The 18,535-nt window shown below is 43.9% G+C and overlaps 1 protein-coding gene across 1 annotated transcript; it reads left to right on the forward strand.

The window, feature by feature from the left end:
• The first annotated feature begins 1,942 nt into the window (after nucleotides 1–1,942).
• Nucleotides 1,943–14,772, forward strand: LOC139419637 (C-type mannose receptor 2-like). Its single transcript, XM_071169623.1, has 5 exons — nucleotides 1,943–2,738; nucleotides 3,100–3,474; nucleotides 5,437–5,775; nucleotides 6,447–6,559; nucleotides 13,447–14,772. The coding sequence occupies exons 1-5, from the start codon at nucleotides 2,696–2,698 to the stop codon at nucleotides 13,453–13,455; spliced, it is 879 nt and encodes a 292-aa protein (XP_071025724.1). The 5' UTR covers nucleotides 1,943–2,695; the 3' UTR covers nucleotides 13,456–14,772.
• Nucleotides 14,773–18,535: the final 3,763 nt, after the last annotated feature.

Consider the following 18,535-nt stretch of genomic DNA (forward strand, 5'->3'; position numbering starts at 1 on the left):
ATAATGGTGGTGGTTTGACAGGAGGACAGCTGGTTAAACTACATTTGACACATGCCTGTAAGACATTTAGACTGCTTTATTTCACAATGATTCTTAATCTCAAATATGTTTAGGGTTAAATAATCCTTTAAAAAAAAGTATAAAACATGCGACCAATATGTCTCAGTGTCTGTTTGTTTATTCACTTTTCTCATCATGTGATTATTTTGAGAGGAAATGCAAATTGTATATTTTGGTGTAGCCTATGCAAATCTAGGAAGTTGAGCCTACTGTATATGCAAAGTTGGGTAAGCAGCCTCGGGAGATGATAGAGGTTCAGTTAAGTCTTCTATTTTCTACTTTATTTGCTCGTTTTTTCCTGGTGGTTGTGTGCTTTATTAATTCTGATTTAGATTTTAAATTTGAGACATGTAACATGGGAATCATTCTCACATACAGCACCAGTCAAAAGTTTGAACACACCTAGTCATTCCAGGGTTTTTCTTTATTTTTACTATTTTATACATTGTAGAATAATAGTGAAGACATCAAAGTTTGAAATAATACATATGGAATCATGTAATAACCAAAAAAGTGTTAAACAAATCAAAATATGTTTTATATTTAAGATTCAAAGTATCCCCCCTTTACATTGATGACAGCTCTACACACTCTTTTGCATTCTCTCAACCAGCTTCATGAGGTAATCACCTTGAATGCTTTTCAATTAACAGGTGTGCCTTGTTAAAAGTACATTTGTGGAATTTATTTCCTTCTTAATGTGTTTGAGCCAATCAGTTGTGTTGTGACAAGGTAGGGATGGTATACAGAAGATAGTCCTATTTGGTATAAGACCAAGTCCATATTATGGCAAGAACATGAAGATCAGTCAATGTAGAAAATTTAAAGAACTTTGACAGTGCAGTCGCAAAAACCATCAAGCACTATGATGAAACTGTCTCTCATGAGGACCACCACAGGAAAGAAAGACCCAGAGTGTATTAGAGTTACCAGCTTCAGAAAATGCAGCCCAAATAAATTCTTCACAGAGTTCAAGTAACACACATCTCAACATCAACTGTTCAGAGGAGACTGCTTGAATTAGACTTTAATGGTTGACTTGCTGCAAAGAAACCACTACAAAAGGACACCAATAATAGGAAGAGACTTGCTTGGGCCAAGAAACATGAGCAATGGACATTAGACCGGTGGAAATCTGTCCTTTGGTCTGGTGAGTCCAAATTTTTGATTTTTGGTTCCAACCGCTTTGTCTTTGTGAGACGCAGAGTAGGTGAATGGATGATCTCCGCATGTGTGGTTCCCACCGTGAAGCATCGAGGACGAGGTGTGATGGTGTGGAGGTGCTTTGCTGTTGACACGGTCAGTGATTTATTTAGAATTCAAGGCTCACTTAACCAGCATCGCTACCACAGCATTCTGCAGCGATACGCCATCCCACCTAATTTGTGTTTTTCAACAGGACAATGACCCAACTCACTTCCAGGCTGTGCAAGGGATATTTGACCAAGAAGGTTGAGATGGTTTGGGATGAGTTGAACCGCAGAGTGAAGGAAAAGCAGCCAACAAGTGCTCAGCATATGTGGGAACTCCTTCCAGACTGTTGGAAAAGCATTCCAGGTGAAGCTGGTTGAGAGAATGCCAAGAGTGTGCAAAGCTTTCATCAAGGCAAACTGTGGCTACTTTGAAGAATCTCAAATATAACATATATTTTGATGTTTAACACTTTTTTGGTTACTACATGATTCCATATGTGTTATTTAATAGTTTTGATGTCTTCACTATTATTCTACAATGTAGAAAATTGTAAAAAAATAAATAAAGAAAAACCCTTGAATGAGTTGTCCAAACTTTTGACTGGTGCTGTAGTGTGGGCTCCTAGTCTTTTGCATTAAGCAGAGTTAAACTTCCATGTTCTTTAAAGGGGAACAATAGGTCTGTTCAGTCAAGGGCGTGACAATACGTCATGCCCTTGAGTGAACAATTCTGTCGCTAACTTCATTAATCATTTTGTTTCACGCTCATTTGTCAGACCAGCAAAAGACAGTAACTACAGTACATTGTCACCTGTTTGGGAAGGTATCTTCATACAGAGTAACCTGAATTGCTCAACCTCATTCCTAACACCTTACTAATGACTTGGACTGTCAACTAGCATTCTATTTTTCAATACAAAATGGACCGTTCTGGGACAATTGCTTTTTATCTGTAGGAGAATAGGCCTAGCAATGACTTTTCCATTATCAGTGTATCTCAACAGTTTCACACTGTGATTATGTACATTTTGTCAGTTATCATAAGGTTTTTGGTGACACACTTCCGTGTTCTTGACTGACATGTTTTTCTTACCACCTGTCACAGCCTCATCATGTGGGCTCTATGTATAAGAGTGACAGATCTAAACCTGATGCACTACCTTGTCTGGGAACATTGCGGCAAGGGTGAACCTAAAACATGTGTTATCTTTATAAACAAGAACGGTCACATTCTTAAACACCTACTACTAGGGAGTCTTAATAAGTCAGTCAACTAAGTTACAACGAGTGTCAGTTGCCTCCATTTCAGATGATTTTGTACTCGACTAGAACACAGGGTGTCACAGTTTGTATGTTTTGGTTAGATCTGAATGTTAGTAATGGACAGTTACAACGATTTCAGTTTGACAACCCATTCTGAAGACTAGTGAAAAGCCACAGTCATGATGAGGAGCACTGCACTGTTCCGTCTCCTGTCCGTCTCAGGTATGTAATTCTTCAGTGCTTTCAATAACATCAAAGTTATTTGTTGGAGTCATTGTGATAATTTAGGCATCATTGAATAAGGCATTAAAATATAAATCCTTCAGAAAGAGGTGTAAGTGTTGGGAGTACCTCATACATAAAAGACTGATCGTCTGTTACCCAATCAACACATGGGTAACTTTCAAACGGCAGGCCATTTTTCAGGATCCTTTCATAGTTCTCTCTGTTCATGAAAAGCAACGTGATGTGTATTATATGTAGATATTCTGTGATATTAATAGGATGTGTGTGTGAAACCTATGCATGCAGCAAGGAGATATGATTAACTTGCTCTCTAATGGTTTTTGCTTGTATTTTACAGGACTGTGTTACCTGACTCTGAGTATCTCCCCTCCTCAGTATCACTATATTAGCCTTCAAATGAATTATAGCCAAGCCCAGACTTACTGTAGAGACATTTACACTGACTTGGCAACCATCTACAACTCAGGGGATCTGGATAGACTTGTACAATTGGTACCGAATGGTACAGCCAGTGTCTGGATAGGACTGGAGTTTGGAGATGAATTTGAGTGGCACTGGTCACTACCAGATCAGAGAAAGATTGAGTTTTTCAACTGGAGGGCAGCAGAGCTGAAGCAAAACAATACTCAAGACAGCTGTGCTGCAATGGATCCAAACGGACAGTGGTTTGAGGATAACTGCCAAATCAAAAGAGGTTTTGTTTGCTTTGATTGTGAGTAATCCTACATCTATTCTATTTATAGCAATTTCAACCCCATATCAGATTCAAACCAGGGCCGATTCCAGGATGATATGTCTGGATGGGCAGTCAGACATTTTTTGCCTGTTTTAAAGCTGGCTTACTGCTATTTCAACTGTTAAACATGACAGTTGGGTGATTGCGTGAGCATAATGATTTCTTTACTTGCTACATTGTATTTACTTCGCCACCATGGCCTTTTTTTGCCTTTACCTCCCTTATCTCACCTCACTTGCTCATTGTATATAGACTTATTGTTCTACTGTATTATTGACGGTATGTTTGTTTTACTCCATGTGTAACTCTGTGTTGTTGTATGTGTCAAACTGCTTTGCTTTATCTTGGCCAGGTCGCAATTGTAAATGAGAACTTGTTCTCAACTTGCCTACCTGGTTAAATAAAGGTGAAATAAAATAAAATGTAAAAAAATTGTGTGGGCAATGCTCAACCCTGCACCCCGCTATATCTCCAATGCTCAACCCTGCACCCTGCTATATCTCCAATGCTCAACCCTGCACCCCGCTATATCTCCAATGCTCAACCCTGCACCCTGCTATATCTCCAATGCTCAACCCTGCACCCCGCTATATCTCCAATGCTCAACCCTGCACCCCAATATATCTCCAATGCTCAACCCTGCACCCCAATATGTCTCCAATGCTCAACCCTGCACCCCGGTATATCTCCAATGCTCAACCCTGCACCCCGCTATATCTCCAATGCTCAACCCTGCACCCCGCTATATCTCCAATGCTCAACCCTGCACCCCGCTATATCTCCAATGCTCAACCCTGCACCCCGCTATATCTCCAATGCTCAACCCTGCACCCTGCTATATCTCCAATGCTCAACCCTGCACCCCACTATATCTCCAATGCTCAACCCTGCACCCTGCTATATCTCCAATGCTCAACCCTGCACCCCGCTATATCTCCAATGCTCAACCCTGCACCCCAATATATCTCCAATGCTCAACCCTGCACCCCAATATATCTCCAATGCTCAACCCTGCACCCCGGTATATCTCCAATGCTCAACCCTGCACCCGCTATATCTCCAATGCTCAACCCTGCACCCCGCTATATCTCCAATGCTCAACCCTGCACCCCGCTATATCTCCAATGCTCAACCCTGCACCCTGCTATATCTCCAATGCTCAACCCTGCACCCGCTATATCTCCAATGCTCAACCCTGCACCCCGCTATATCTCCAATGCTCAACCCTGCACCCCGCTATATCTCCAATGCTCAACCCTGCACCCCACTATATCTCCAATGTTCAACACTGCACCCCACTATATCTCCAATGCTCAACCCTGCACCCCGCTATATCTCCAATGCTCAACCCTGCACCCCACTATATCTCCAATGTTCAACACTGCACCCCACTATATCTCAAATGCTCAACCCTGCACCCCGCTATATCTCCAATGCTCAACCCTGCACCCCGCTATATCTCCAATGCTCAACCCTGTACCCCGCTATATCTCCAATGCTCAACCCTGCACCCTGCTATATCTCCAATGCTCAACCCTGCACCCTGCTATATCTCCAATGCTCAACCCTGCACCCCCCTATATCTCCAATGCTCAACCCTGCACCCCGCTATATCTCCAATGCTCAACCCTGCACCCCGCTATATCTCCAATGCTCAACCCTGCACCCTGCTATATCTCCAATGCTCAACCCTGCACCCTGCTATATCTCAAATGCTCAACCCTGCACCCCGCTATATCTCCAATGCTTAACCCTGCACCCCCCTATATCTCCAATGCTCCACCCTGCACCCCCTATATCTCCAATGCTTAACCCTGCACCCCACTATATCTCCAATGTTCAATCCTGCACCCCGCTATATCTCCAATGCTCCACCCTGCACCCCCCTATATCTCCAATGCTCCATGCAAATGTTCTGTATTTTCTATCCTCTGACAGGGAAAAACGCTAGTAACAGTCACATCTTCATTGATGACAGCAAGACTTGGAGAGAGGCTCAAGACCACTGCCGGGGTACGTACACAGACCTGGCCAGCATACGGTCCAGAGAGGAAAACCATCACGTCCAGAACATGTCACTGTCCCAGAGCATGTGGATTGGTCTCTTCAAAGACCCATGGAAGTGGTCAGATGGGAGCAACTCCTCATACCGCTTCTGGAAGACCAATCAGCCTGACAACTTCAGAGGGGACCAGAACTGTACTTCTGTTATACTCAACGATAACAAGTGGAATGACCAGTGGTGCAACATCAGTTGGGGGTTTGTCTGCCATGGTGGTGAGTTTGGTACATTTTTGTTAGATGGGATTCAAATTTTGACCGGTAGCAACTTTTAAGAAAACAAATAGAAACAGAGAAAACAATTAAGATACAAAATCAAATCAAATTGTATTGGTCACATTAATTAAGATGTTATTGCAGGAAATGCTTGTGTTTCTAACTCCAACAGTGCACTAATATCTAACATTTCATAACAATACACACAAACCTAAAAGTAAAAGAAAGGATTTAAAGAATATAGAAATATTAGGATGAGCCATGTCAGAGTGGCATAGGTTACTCAACTAGAGAGGAAGCAACTACTGGTTACTTACCTACAAGTGCTTCTGCTTCAAACGTCCAAAACAGTCCCTCAACACCAGTACCAACCACATTCAATACCACAGAACATGCTTCAACTGAACAGTTAACTACTGAACACCTAACCTCTGACCCACTGACTACTGTACCTGTTCAAAACACCCCCTCAACACCAGTACAAACTACATTCAACACCACAGAACATGCTTCAACTGAACAGTTAACTACTGACTAAAATACAGTAGAATAGAATACAGTATATACATATGAGATGAGTAAAGCAGTATGTAAACATGATTTAATGTGTTTGTTATGAATTAAATACATTTGACCCTTGTTTCTAATGTATTTGTATATATTCCTTACAGAAATGAAGCGACCAACTACCCAGATGCCACCTACAACCACACATACTGGGCCACAAACAACTCCTCCCGCAGCTACTGTGCTTGCCACTGCTGAACAGTCAACTACAGATGAAGTAACACCTAAGCTAACAACTACCCATTTTGTGCAGATCCAACATGTTCTTTTAGATCTTTTACCAACCTCTGACCAAGCGGCTACTGTAGGCTTACCTGTTCAAAACACTCCATCTACACCAGTACCAACTACATTCACTACCACAGACCAAGGTTCAATTGAACAGTTATCTACAAAACACCTAACTACCAAACATGGTACTACTGTTAAAAAACCAACTACATTCAATATCACAGTAAATGTTACTAAACAGTTGACTACTGAACGCCTAACGTCTGACCAAGCGACTATTGTACCTGTTCAAAGCAATATCTCTATGCCTGTACCAACTTCATTGATTTCCACAGAACATGTTTCAACTGAACAGTTAGCTAATGAACACCTAACCTCTGACCCAGCAACTACTGTACCTGTTCAAAGCAATATCTCAATGCCTGTACCAACTACATTAACTAGAGAGCAAGCAACTACTGGTTACATACCTACAAGCGCTACTTTCAATACCACAGTGCATGTTTCTACTGAACACACAAGCTCTGATCAAGTAATTACTGAACCTGTTCAAAACACTCCTACATCTGTACCAGCTATATTCACTACCACAGACCAAGTGACTACTAGTTACATACCTACAAGTGCTATGACTGCACCTGTCCAAAACACTCCCTCATCGTCTGTACAAACTACATTCAACACCACAGAACATACTTCACCAGAACAGTTAACTACTGAACACCTAACCTCTGACCCCCTGACTACTGTACCTGTTCAAAACACCCCCTCAACACCAGCACCAACCACATTCAATTCCACAGAACATACTTCACCAGAACAGTTAACTACTGAACACCTAACCTCTGACCCCCTGACTACTGTACCTGTTAAAAAACCAACTACATCCAATACCACAGTGCATGTTTCTACTGAAGAGGCAACTCCTGAACGCTCAACCGCTAACCAAGCCACTACTGCTTACTTACCTGAAACAACTGTTGGAAACACTCCCTCAACACCAGTACCAACTACGTTCAATACCACAGTGCATGTTTCTACTGAACACCTAACCTCTGACCCACTGACTACTGTACCTGTTCAAAGCATTATCTCATCGTCTGCACCAACTACCACAGAACATGTTTCAACTGAAATGTTAACTACTGAACTCCTAACCTCTGACCCCCTGACTACTGTACCTGTTCAAAACAACCCCTCAACACCAGCACCAACCACATTCAATTCCACAGAACATACTTCACCAGAACAGTTAACTACTGAACACCTAACCTCTGACCCCCTGACTACTGTACCTGTTAAAAAACCAACTACATCCAATACCACAGTGCATGTTTCTACTGAAGAGGCAACTCCTGAACGCTCAACCGCTAACCAAGCCACTACTGCTTACTTACCTGAAACAACTGTTGGAAACACTCCCTCAACACCAGTACCAACTACGTTCAATACCACAGTGCATGTTTCTACTGAACACCTAACCTCTGACCCACTGACTACTGTTCCTGTTCAAAGCATTATCTCATCGTCTGCACCAACTACCACAGAACATGCTTCAACTGAAATGTTAACTACTGGATACTCAACTAGAGAGGAAGCAACTACTGGTTACTTACCTACAAGTGCTTCTGCTTCAAACGTCCAAAACAGTCCCTCAACACCAGTACCAACCCCATTCAATACCACAGAACATGCTTCAACTGAACAGTTAACTACTGAACACCTAACCTCTGACCCACTGACTACTGTACCTGTTCAAAACACCCCCTCAACACCAGTACAAACTACATTCAACACCACAGAACATGCTTCAACTGAACACCTAACCTCTGACCCACTGACTACTGTACCTGTTCAAAAACCAACTACATTCAATATCACAGTAAATGTTACTAAACAGTTGACTACTGAACGCCTAACGTCTGACCAAGCGACTATTGTACCTGTTCAAAGCAATATCTCTATATCTGTACCAGCTTCATTGATTTCCACAGAACATGTTTCATCTGAACAGTTAGCTAATGAACACCTAACCTCTGACCCAGCAACTACTGTACCTGTTCAAAGCAATATCTCAATGCCTGTACCAACTACATTAACTAGAGAGCAAGCAACTACTGGTTACATACCTACAAGCGCTACTTTCAATACCACAGTGCATGTTTCTACTGAACACACAAGCTCTGATCAAGCAATTACTGAACCTGTTCAAAACACTCCTACATCTGTACCAGCTATATTCACTACCACAGACCAAGTGACTACTAGTTACATACCTACAAGTACCTCGACTGCACCTGTCCAAAATACTTCCTCATCATCTGTACAAACTACATTCAATGCCACAGAACATACTTCACCAGAACAGTTAACTACTGAACACCTAACCTCTGACCCACTGACTACTGTACCTGTTCAAAACAACCCCTCAACACCAGTACAAACTACATTCAACACCACAGAACATGCTTCAACTGAACAGTTAACTACTGAACACCTAACCTCTGACCCACTGACTACTGTACCTGTTCAAAAACCAACTACATCCAATACCACAGTGCATGTTTCTACTGAAGAGGCAACTCCTGAACGCTCAACCGCTAACCAAGCCACTACTGCTTACTTACCTGAAACAACTGTTGGAAACACTCCCTCAACACCAGTACCAACTACGTTCAATACCACAGTGCATGTTTCTACTGAACACGTAACCTCTGACCCACTGACTACTGTACCTGTTCAAAGCATTATCTCATCGTCTGCACCAACTACCACAGAACACGCTTCAACTGAAATGTTAACTACTGAACACGTAACCTCTGACCCACTGACTGCTGTACCTGTTCAAAGCATTATCTCATCGTCTGCACCAACTACCATAGAACATGCTTCAACTGAAATGTTAACTACTGGTTACTCAACTAGAGAGGAAGCAACTACTGGTTACTTACCTACAAGTGCTTCTGCTTCAAACGTCCAAAACAGTCCCTCAACACCTGTACCAACCACATTCAATACCACAGAACATGCTTCAACTGAACAGTTAACTACTGAACACCTAACCTCTGACCCACTGACTACTGTACCTGTTCAAAACACCCCCTCAACACCAGTACAAACTACATTCAACACCAAAGAACATGCTTCAACTGAACACCTAACCTCTGACCCACTGACTACTGTACCTGTTCAAAAACCAACTACATTCAATATCACAGTAAATGTTACTAAACAGTTGACTACTGAACGCCTAACGTCTGACCAAGCGACTATTGTACCTGTTCAAAACACGACCTCAACGCCTGTACCAACTACATCCAATACCACAGTGCATGTTTCTACTGAAGAGGCAACTCCTGAACGCTCAACCGCTAACCAAGCCACTACTGCTTACTTACCTGAAACAACTGTTGGAAACACTCCCTCAACACCAGTACCAACTACATTCAATGCCACAGTGCGTGTTTCTACTGAACACCTAACCTCTGACCCACTGACTACTGTACCTGTTCAAAACACGACCTCAACACCAGTACCAACCACATTCAATACCACAGAATATGCTTCAACTGAACAGTTAACTACTGAACACCTAACCTCTGACCCACTGACTACTGTACCTGTTCAAAACACCCCCTCAACACCTGTACCAACTACATTCAACACCACAGAACATGCTTCAACTGAACACCTAACCTCTGACCCACTGACTACTGTACCTGTTCAAAAACCAACTACATTCAATATCACAGTGAATGTTACTAAACAGTTGACTACTGAACACCTAACGTCTGACCAAGCGACTATTGTACCTGTTCAAAGCAATATCTCTATATCTGTACCAGCTTCATTGATTTCCACAGAACATGTTTCATCTGAACAGTTAGCTAATGAACACCTAACCTCTGACCCAGCAACTACTGTACCTGTTCAAAGCAATATCTCAATGCCTGTACCAACTACATTAACTAGAGAGCAAGCAACTACTGGTTACATACCTACAAGCGCTACTTTCAATACCACAGTGCATGTTTCTACTGAACACACAAGCTCTGATCAAGTAATTACTGAACCTGTTCAAAACACTCCTACATCTGTACCAGCTATATTCACTACCACAGACCAAGTGACTACTAGTTACATACCTACAAGTACCTCGACTGCACCTGTCCAAAATACTCCCTCATCGTCTGTACAAACTACATTCAACACCACAGAACATACTTCACCAGAACAGTTAACTACTGAACACCTAACCTCTGACCCACTGACTACTGTACCTGTTCAAAACACGACCTCAACACCAGTACCAACTACATTCAACACAACAGAACATACTTCACCAGAACAGTTAACTACTGAACACCTAACCTCTGACCCCCTGACTACTGTACCTGTTCAAAACAACCCCTCAACACCAGTACCAACCACATTCAATACCACAGAACATACTTCACCAGAACAGTTAACTACTGAACACCTAACCTCTGACCCACTGACTACTGTACCTGTTCAAAACAACCCCTCAACACCAGCACCAACCACATTCAATACCACAGAACATACTTCACCAGAACAGTTAACTACTGAACTCCTAACCTCTGACCCCCTGACTACTGTACCTGTTCAAAACACCCCCTCAACACCAGTACCAACCACATTCAATACCACAGAACATACTTCACCAGAACAGTTAACTACTGAACTCCTAACCTCTGACCCCCTGACTACTGTACCTGTTCAAAAACCAACTACATCCAATACCACAGTGCATGTTTCTACTGAAGAGGCAACTCCTGAACGCTCAACCGCTAACCAAGCCACTACTGCTTACTTACCTGAAACAACTGTTGGAAACACTCCCTCAACACCAGTACCAACTACGTTCAATACCACAGTGCATGTTTCTACTGAACACGTAACCTCTGACCCACTGACTACTGTACCTGTTCAAAGCATTATCTCATCGTCTGCACCAACTACCACAGAACACGCTTCAACTGAAATGTTAACTACTGAACACGTAACCTCTGACCCACTGACTACTGTGCCTGTTCAAAAACCAGCTACGTTCAATACCACAGTGCATGTTTTTACTGAACACCTAACCTCTGATCAAGCGATTACTGAACCTGTTCAAAACACTCCTTCTACACCTGTACCAACTATATTCACTACCACAGAGGATGTTTCAATTGAACAGTTAATTGCTGAAAACCAAACTACAGATCAAGTGACTATTGGTTACTTACCTAAAAGTGCTTCTACTGCACCTGTCCAAAACATTCCCTCATCGTCTGTACCAGATGCATTCACTACCACAAAGCAAGTTTCAACTGAACAGTTAACTACTGAACACGTAACTACACAACATCAAACTACTGTGCCTGTTCAAAGCATTATCTCATCGTCTGCACCAACTACCACAGAACACGCTTCAACTGAAATGTTAACTACTGAACACGTAACCTCTGACCCACTGACTACTGTACCTGTTCAAAGTATTATCTCATTGTCTGCACCAACTACCACAGAACATACTTCACCAGAACAGTTAACTACTGAACACCTAACCTCTGACCCACTGACTACTGTACCTGTTCAAAGCATTATCTCATTGTCTGCACCAACTACCACAGAACACGCTTCAACTGAAATGTTAACTACTGGTTACTCAACTAGAGGGGAAGCAACTACTGGTTACTTACCTACAAGTGCTTCTGCTTCAAACGTCCAAAACAGTCCCTCAACACCAGTACCAACCACATTCAATACCACAGAACATGTTTCAACTGAACAGTTAACTACTGAACACCTAACCTCTGACCCACTGACTACTGAACCTGTTCAAAACACCCCCTCAACACCAGTACAAACTACATTCAACACCACAGAACATGCTTCAACTGAACACCTAACCTCTGACCCACTGACTACTGTCCCTGTTCAAAAACCAACTACATCCAATACCACAGTGCGTGTTTCTACTGAAGAGGCAACTCCTGAACGCTCAACCGCTAACCAAGCCACTACTGCTTACTTACCTGAAACAACTGTTGGAAACACTCCCTCAACACCAGTACCAACTACGTTCAATACCACAGTGCATGTTTCTACTGAACACCTAACCTCTGACCCACTGACTACTGTTCCTGTTCAAAACAGTCCCCCAACGTCTATACCAACTACATTCAATAGAACAGACCAAGTTTCAACTGAACAGTTAACTACTGAACACCTAAATACAGAAAGTGCACTTACTGTACCTTTTCAAAGCATTATCTCTACGTCTGTACCAACTACCACAGTACATGCTTCAACTGAAATGTTAACTACTGAACACTCAACTACAGAGAAAGTGACTACTGATTTCTCACCTACAAGAGCTTCTAATGCTAATGTCCAAAACATTTCCTCAACGTCTTTACCAAGTACATTCAATACCACTGTGCATGTTTCAACTGAAGAGGCGACTACTAAACACCTTACTACTGAGAATGTAAAACATCAATCAACAACTGAGACTGCAGACACAGAAATGCAACACAGCATTACACAAGTGACTACTGAACATACTTCTGCCCTACATATAACCACAGTGGCTGAGACTGCCCCATACAGTACTACAGGGCCTGTCAGTCTCTCCACTGTTATGCCAAATGAAAACAGTCAAGGTTTAAGTCCAGGTAACTTTCATCATTATATCACAATTATTGACATGTTGAAAGCCTAATAGTCTATTTTTTGTTTGGCTGTGGATTTATGTTATTTCAAAGATGTTATATTACAGAGCAGAGGTATAAATGCATGCAAATCTACATTTTGTTGAATGGGCTCCATGTTATCTATCTTTAATATCTTTATTTCTCTCAGACAACCTGATATTGATCCATGAGAACATGACGTGGAACGAGGCCCTGAGCTACTGCAGAGAGCACCACGTTGACCTGGTCTCGATCACTACAGAGCTGCTTCAGTACTGGGTGACAGAGAGGGCTGCCAACGCCACCTCATCCCACGTCTGGGTGGGCCTGCGCTTCACCTGTTCATTCCACTTCTGGTTCTGGATCAGGTCTGATGCAGGCTGCTACCAGAACTGGGCCCCCGGGCACGGCTCAGACAGCCAGCAGGACTGTGGGATTGCAGGGGCTGTAGAGACCACCGGGAGGCAGCAATGGGTTAGTCTGGAGGAGAACCAGAGGCTCAACTTCATCTGCTACAAATGTTCTGGGGACAGTGGTGAGGGGTTGATACATCCCTGATTCGGACAACTTTTGTATTATGTATGTTTCTTGTGCAACGTGAAAAATGTACACTACCGTTCAAAAGTTTGGGGTCACTTAGAAATGTCCTTGTTTTTGAAAGAAAGCACATTTTTGTCCATAAAATAACATCAAGTTGATCAGGAACATAGTGTAGATATTGTTAATGTTGTAAATGACTATTGTAGCTGGAAATGGCAGATTTCTTATGGAATATCTACAGAGGCCCATTATCAGCAACCATCACTCCTGTGTTCCAATGGCACGTTGTGTTAGCTAAACCAAGTTTCTCATTTTAAAAGGCTAATTGATCATTAGAAAACTCTTTTGCAATTATGTTAGCACAGCTGAAAACTGTTGTTCTGATTAAAGAGCAATAAAACAACGATAGATAGCTGTATGGGTATGGTTCTGTATGTTTTAGTGTGTTATTGTTGAGTTCTTGTTTGGCACTCCATTTTATGAATAAGAGTTTGCATTACATGCTTGCTGCTGCACTGTCTGCCACAAATGCTACATTGACACAGCAGTAGATTGTAAATTAAACAAATGCTACATTGACACAGCAGTAGATTGTATATTAAACAACTGCTATATTGACACATCAGTAGACTGTATATTTGTCACGCCCTGACCTTAGAGAGCCTTTTTTTTTGTCTCTATTTGGTTTGGTCAGGGTGTGATTTGGGTGGGCATTCTATGTTCTGTTTTCTGTTTTTGTATTTCTATGTTTTGGCCGGGTATGGTTCTCAATCATGGACAGCTGTCTGTTGTTGTCTCTGATTGGGAATCATACTTAGGCAGCCTTTTTCCCTTTGATCATTGTGGGGAGTTATCTTGTTAGGGGCACTATAGTCCTTGTAAGCTTCACGGTCGTTTTTGTTATTTCTTGTTTTTTTTGGCGACATTTTAACAAATAAAATAAAATGTATGCTCACCACGCTGCACCTTGGTCTCATTCCGACGACGGCCGTGACAGAACTTCCCACCACCAAGGGACCAAGCAGCGTGGCCAGGAGGAGCATGGATCCTGGGCCGGGAGAAGAGAGAGTGGATGACATCTTGGACATGGGAGCAGGTTATGGCAGGGGACAAGACCCTGCCATGGAAACAGGCGGAAGTAGCAAGGGAGGAACGACAACGTAGCAGGCACGAGAGGCACACGGGGAGATTGGCAGAGTCGGGTTATAGACCTGAGCCAACTCCCCGTGCTTACCGTGTGGAGAAGCGGGGTACTGGTCAGGCACCATGTTATGCGATGGAGTGGACGGTGTCTACAGTGCGCGTTCACAGCCCGGTGCGCTACATCCCAGCTCCCCGCATCTGCCGGGCTAGGGTGAGCATCCAGCCAGGAAGGATGGTGCCCGCTCAGCGGGCCTGGTCTCCAGTGCGTTTCTTCTCCCCAGGATATCCCGCACAGCCCAGTGCATCCTGTGCCAGAGCCCCGCATTTGCAGGGCGAAGATAACCATCCAGCCAGGACGGGTTGTGCAGGCTCTACGCTCGAGACCTCCTGTGCGTCTCCATGGCCCACTGTATCCGGTGCCTCCGCCAAGAACCAAGCCTCCAGTATGTCGCCCCACTCCAGCTGCCCCACTCCAGTGATGATCCATGGCAAGAAGCCTCCAGTGATGATCCATGGCACGAAGCCTCCAGTGATGATCCATGGCAAGAAGCCTCCAGTGATGATCCATGGCACGAAGCCTCCAGTGAGTATCCATGGCAAGAAGCCTCCAGTGATGATCCATGGCACGACGCCTCCAGTGATGATCCATGGCAAGAAGCCTCCAGTGATGATCCATGACACAAAGCTTCCAGTGATGATCCATGGCACAAAGCCTCCAGTGATGATCCATGGCAAGAAGCCTCCAGTGATGATCCATGGCAAGAAGCCTCCAGTGATGATCCATGGCAAGAAGCCTCCAGTGATGATCCATGGCAAGAAGCCTCCAGTGATGATCCATGGCACGAAGCCTCCAGTGATGATCCATGGCAAGAAGCCTCCAGTGATGATCCATGGCAAGAAGCCTCCAGTGATGATCCATGGCAAGAAGCCTCCAGTGATGATCCATGGCAAGAAGCCTCCAGCAATGATCCATGGCACAAAGCCTCCAGCGAGGAGTCATGGCACGAAGCCTCCAATAACGGCTTCCAGTCCGGAGCTTCCAGCGACGGCCTCCTGTCCGGAGCCGCCAGCGATGGTACTCAGTCCGGGGCCCGCAGCGAGGGTCCCCAGTCCGGGGCCCGCAGCCAGGGTCCCCAGTCCGGGGCCAGCAGCGAGGGTCCCCAGTCCGGGGTCGGCGACGAGGGTCCCAAGTCCGGGGCCCGCGGCGAGGGTCCCCAGTCCGGAGTCGGCGACGAGGGTCCCCGCGCCAGAGGTGCCACCAAAGTGGGGTGAGCTAGAGGTGGCACGGGGTCTATGTCCCGCACCAGAGCCGCCACCAGGGATAGATGCCCACCCGGAACCTCCCCTATAGGTTCAGGTTTTGCGGCCAGAGTCCGCACCTTTGGGGGGGGGGGGGGGGGGGGTACTGTCATGCCCTGAACTTAAGAGAGCCTTTTTATGTGTCTATTTGGTTTGGTCAGTGTCACGACTTCCGCCGAAGTCGGCCCTTCTCCTTGTTCGGGTGGTGTTCGGCGGTCGACGTCACCGGCTTTCTAGTCACTACCGATCCATTTTTCTGTTTTGTTTTGTCTGATTACATACACACCTGTTTTACATTCCCTCATTACATTCCCTAGTTAACCATCTGACATACATTTCTGTTCTGTCCGTGATTGTTTATGTCGTTAGTGGTTGTGTTTGTGTTAGAGTTTTGTTGTATGTTCCATTTTTGGAATTTTGCTTTATTCTTTGAGTAAACTCAGTTGGATTACTCCATACCTGTGTCCTGCGCCTGACTCCGTTTTCACTCTGCACCCAATCGCTGACAGTCAGGGTGTGATATGGGTGGGCATTCTATGTTCTGTTTTCTATGTTTTTGTATTTCTATGTTTTGGCCGGGTATGGTTCTCAATCAGGGACAGCTGTCTATCGTTGTCTCTGATTGGGAATCATACTTAGGCAACCCTTTTCCCTTTGGTTATTGTGGGAAGTTATCATTGTTATGGGCACTATAGCCCTTGTAAACTTCACGGTCGTTTTTGTTATTTCTTGTTTTGTTGGCGACATAACAAATAAAATAAAATGTACGCCCACCACGCTGCCCCTTGGTCTCATTCCGACGACGGCCGTGACAATTTTAAACAACTGCTACATTGACACAGCAGTTAAACATTTTCATTGTATGTGTGATACATTCTTGTCTGAAAATGTTTTAATCTCAATAAATATGTTTGGACCAGCTGTTCTCCCAATCAGAGTTAAAAGATCTCCTTTAATTTCCATTATTCCTTACTGAGGGTATTACATTTTTATCAAAATTAGGCTTATTTTAACTGATATAATCAACAGTGTACTTTTTCCTGAGAACTGATTGAACGGCTTTATTTATTTTTAACCTTCATTTAACTAGGCAAGTCCGTTAAGAAAAAATCTTATTTACAATGACGGCCTACCGGGGAATAGTGGATTAATTGCCTTGTTCAGGGGCAGAATGACAGATTTTTACCTTGTCAGCTCAGGGATTCGATCCAGCAACCTTTACGGTTACTGGCCCAAGGCTCTAACCACCAGGCTACCTGCCGCCTTCAAGCTTTAAGGCTCGATTAAATCTATATCACCGAACTTCAGCGCTATTGAAATGTAAAGGAAATGTAAATGCAGCCTTTTCACTGAATGCAGTCTCCACTAACGCCGGAACATTGCCTTTAAATTAAATCAAGCTATAGCTCTGAATTTCCGCTATACGGATCGAATCGAGCCATTTGACAACCCTCGGGAACACTTTTTTGGGATAATTAATCTGCAGATGCTCTACAGATTATCTACAGACTATTAGTCCGACTAACAGACTATCAGTATTACTAACCCTAGCTCCGTTTGGCCGGTAGGGATATCCTTGTCTCATCGCGCACCAGCGACTCCTGTGGCGGGCCGGGTACAGTGCACACTAACCAAGGTCGCCAGGTGCATGGTGCTTCCTCCGACACATTGGTGCGGGTGGCTTCCGGGTTGGATGTGCGGCTTGGTTGGGTTGTGTTTCTGAGGACGCATGACTTTTGACCTTCGTCTCTCCCGAGCCCGTACGGGAGTTGTAGCGATGAGACAAGATAGTAACTACTAATAATTGGATACTACGAAATTGGGGGAAAAAAGGAGGTACAATTTAAAAATAAAACACAAAACAAAGACAGAATGACTAAACGGGGCGGAGAGATAGCCTGCAGAGTTCTGTCATACTATCCAGGTCTATGTCCAAACAGTTCGAGCATCTACTTTTAAAAATCCTTCTCTCCAGAAATAAATCCCTCACTGTTGCCGCTTGTTATAGACCCCCCTCAGCTCCCAGCTGTGCCTTGGACACCATATGTGTCCAAGGCCTCTATCATCAGCGTTCGTACTGCTAGGTGTCCTAAATTGGGATATGCTTAACACCCCCGGCCATCCTACAATCTAAGCTAGATGCCCTCAATGTCACACAAATTATCAATGAACCTACCAGGTACAATCCCAAATCCGTAAACATGGGCACCCTCATGGATATCATCCTGACCAACTTGCCCTCTAAATACACCTCTGCTGTTTGCAACCAGGATCTC

This window comes from Oncorhynchus clarkii, chromosome 2 (assembly GCF_045791955.1).
Source record: "Oncorhynchus clarkii lewisi isolate Uvic-CL-2024 chromosome 2, UVic_Ocla_1.0, whole genome shotgun sequence".
Classification (NCBI taxonomy): Eukaryota; Metazoa; Chordata; class Actinopteri; order Salmoniformes; family Salmonidae; genus Oncorhynchus; species Oncorhynchus clarkii.

Coding starts and splice junctions, on each gene's coding strand:
- LOC139419637 (XM_071169623.1), top strand. CDS start 2,696: ATGATGAGGAGCACTGCACTGTTCCGTCTCCTGTCCGTCTCAG. Junction 2,739..3,099: donor CCGTCTCCTGTCCGTCTCAG/GTATGTAATTCT, acceptor TGTATTTTACAG/GACTGTGTTACCTGACTCTG. Junction 5,776..6,446: donor GGGGTTTGTCTGCCATGGTG/GTGAGTTTGGTA, acceptor TATTCCTTACAG/AAATGAAGCGACCAACTACC.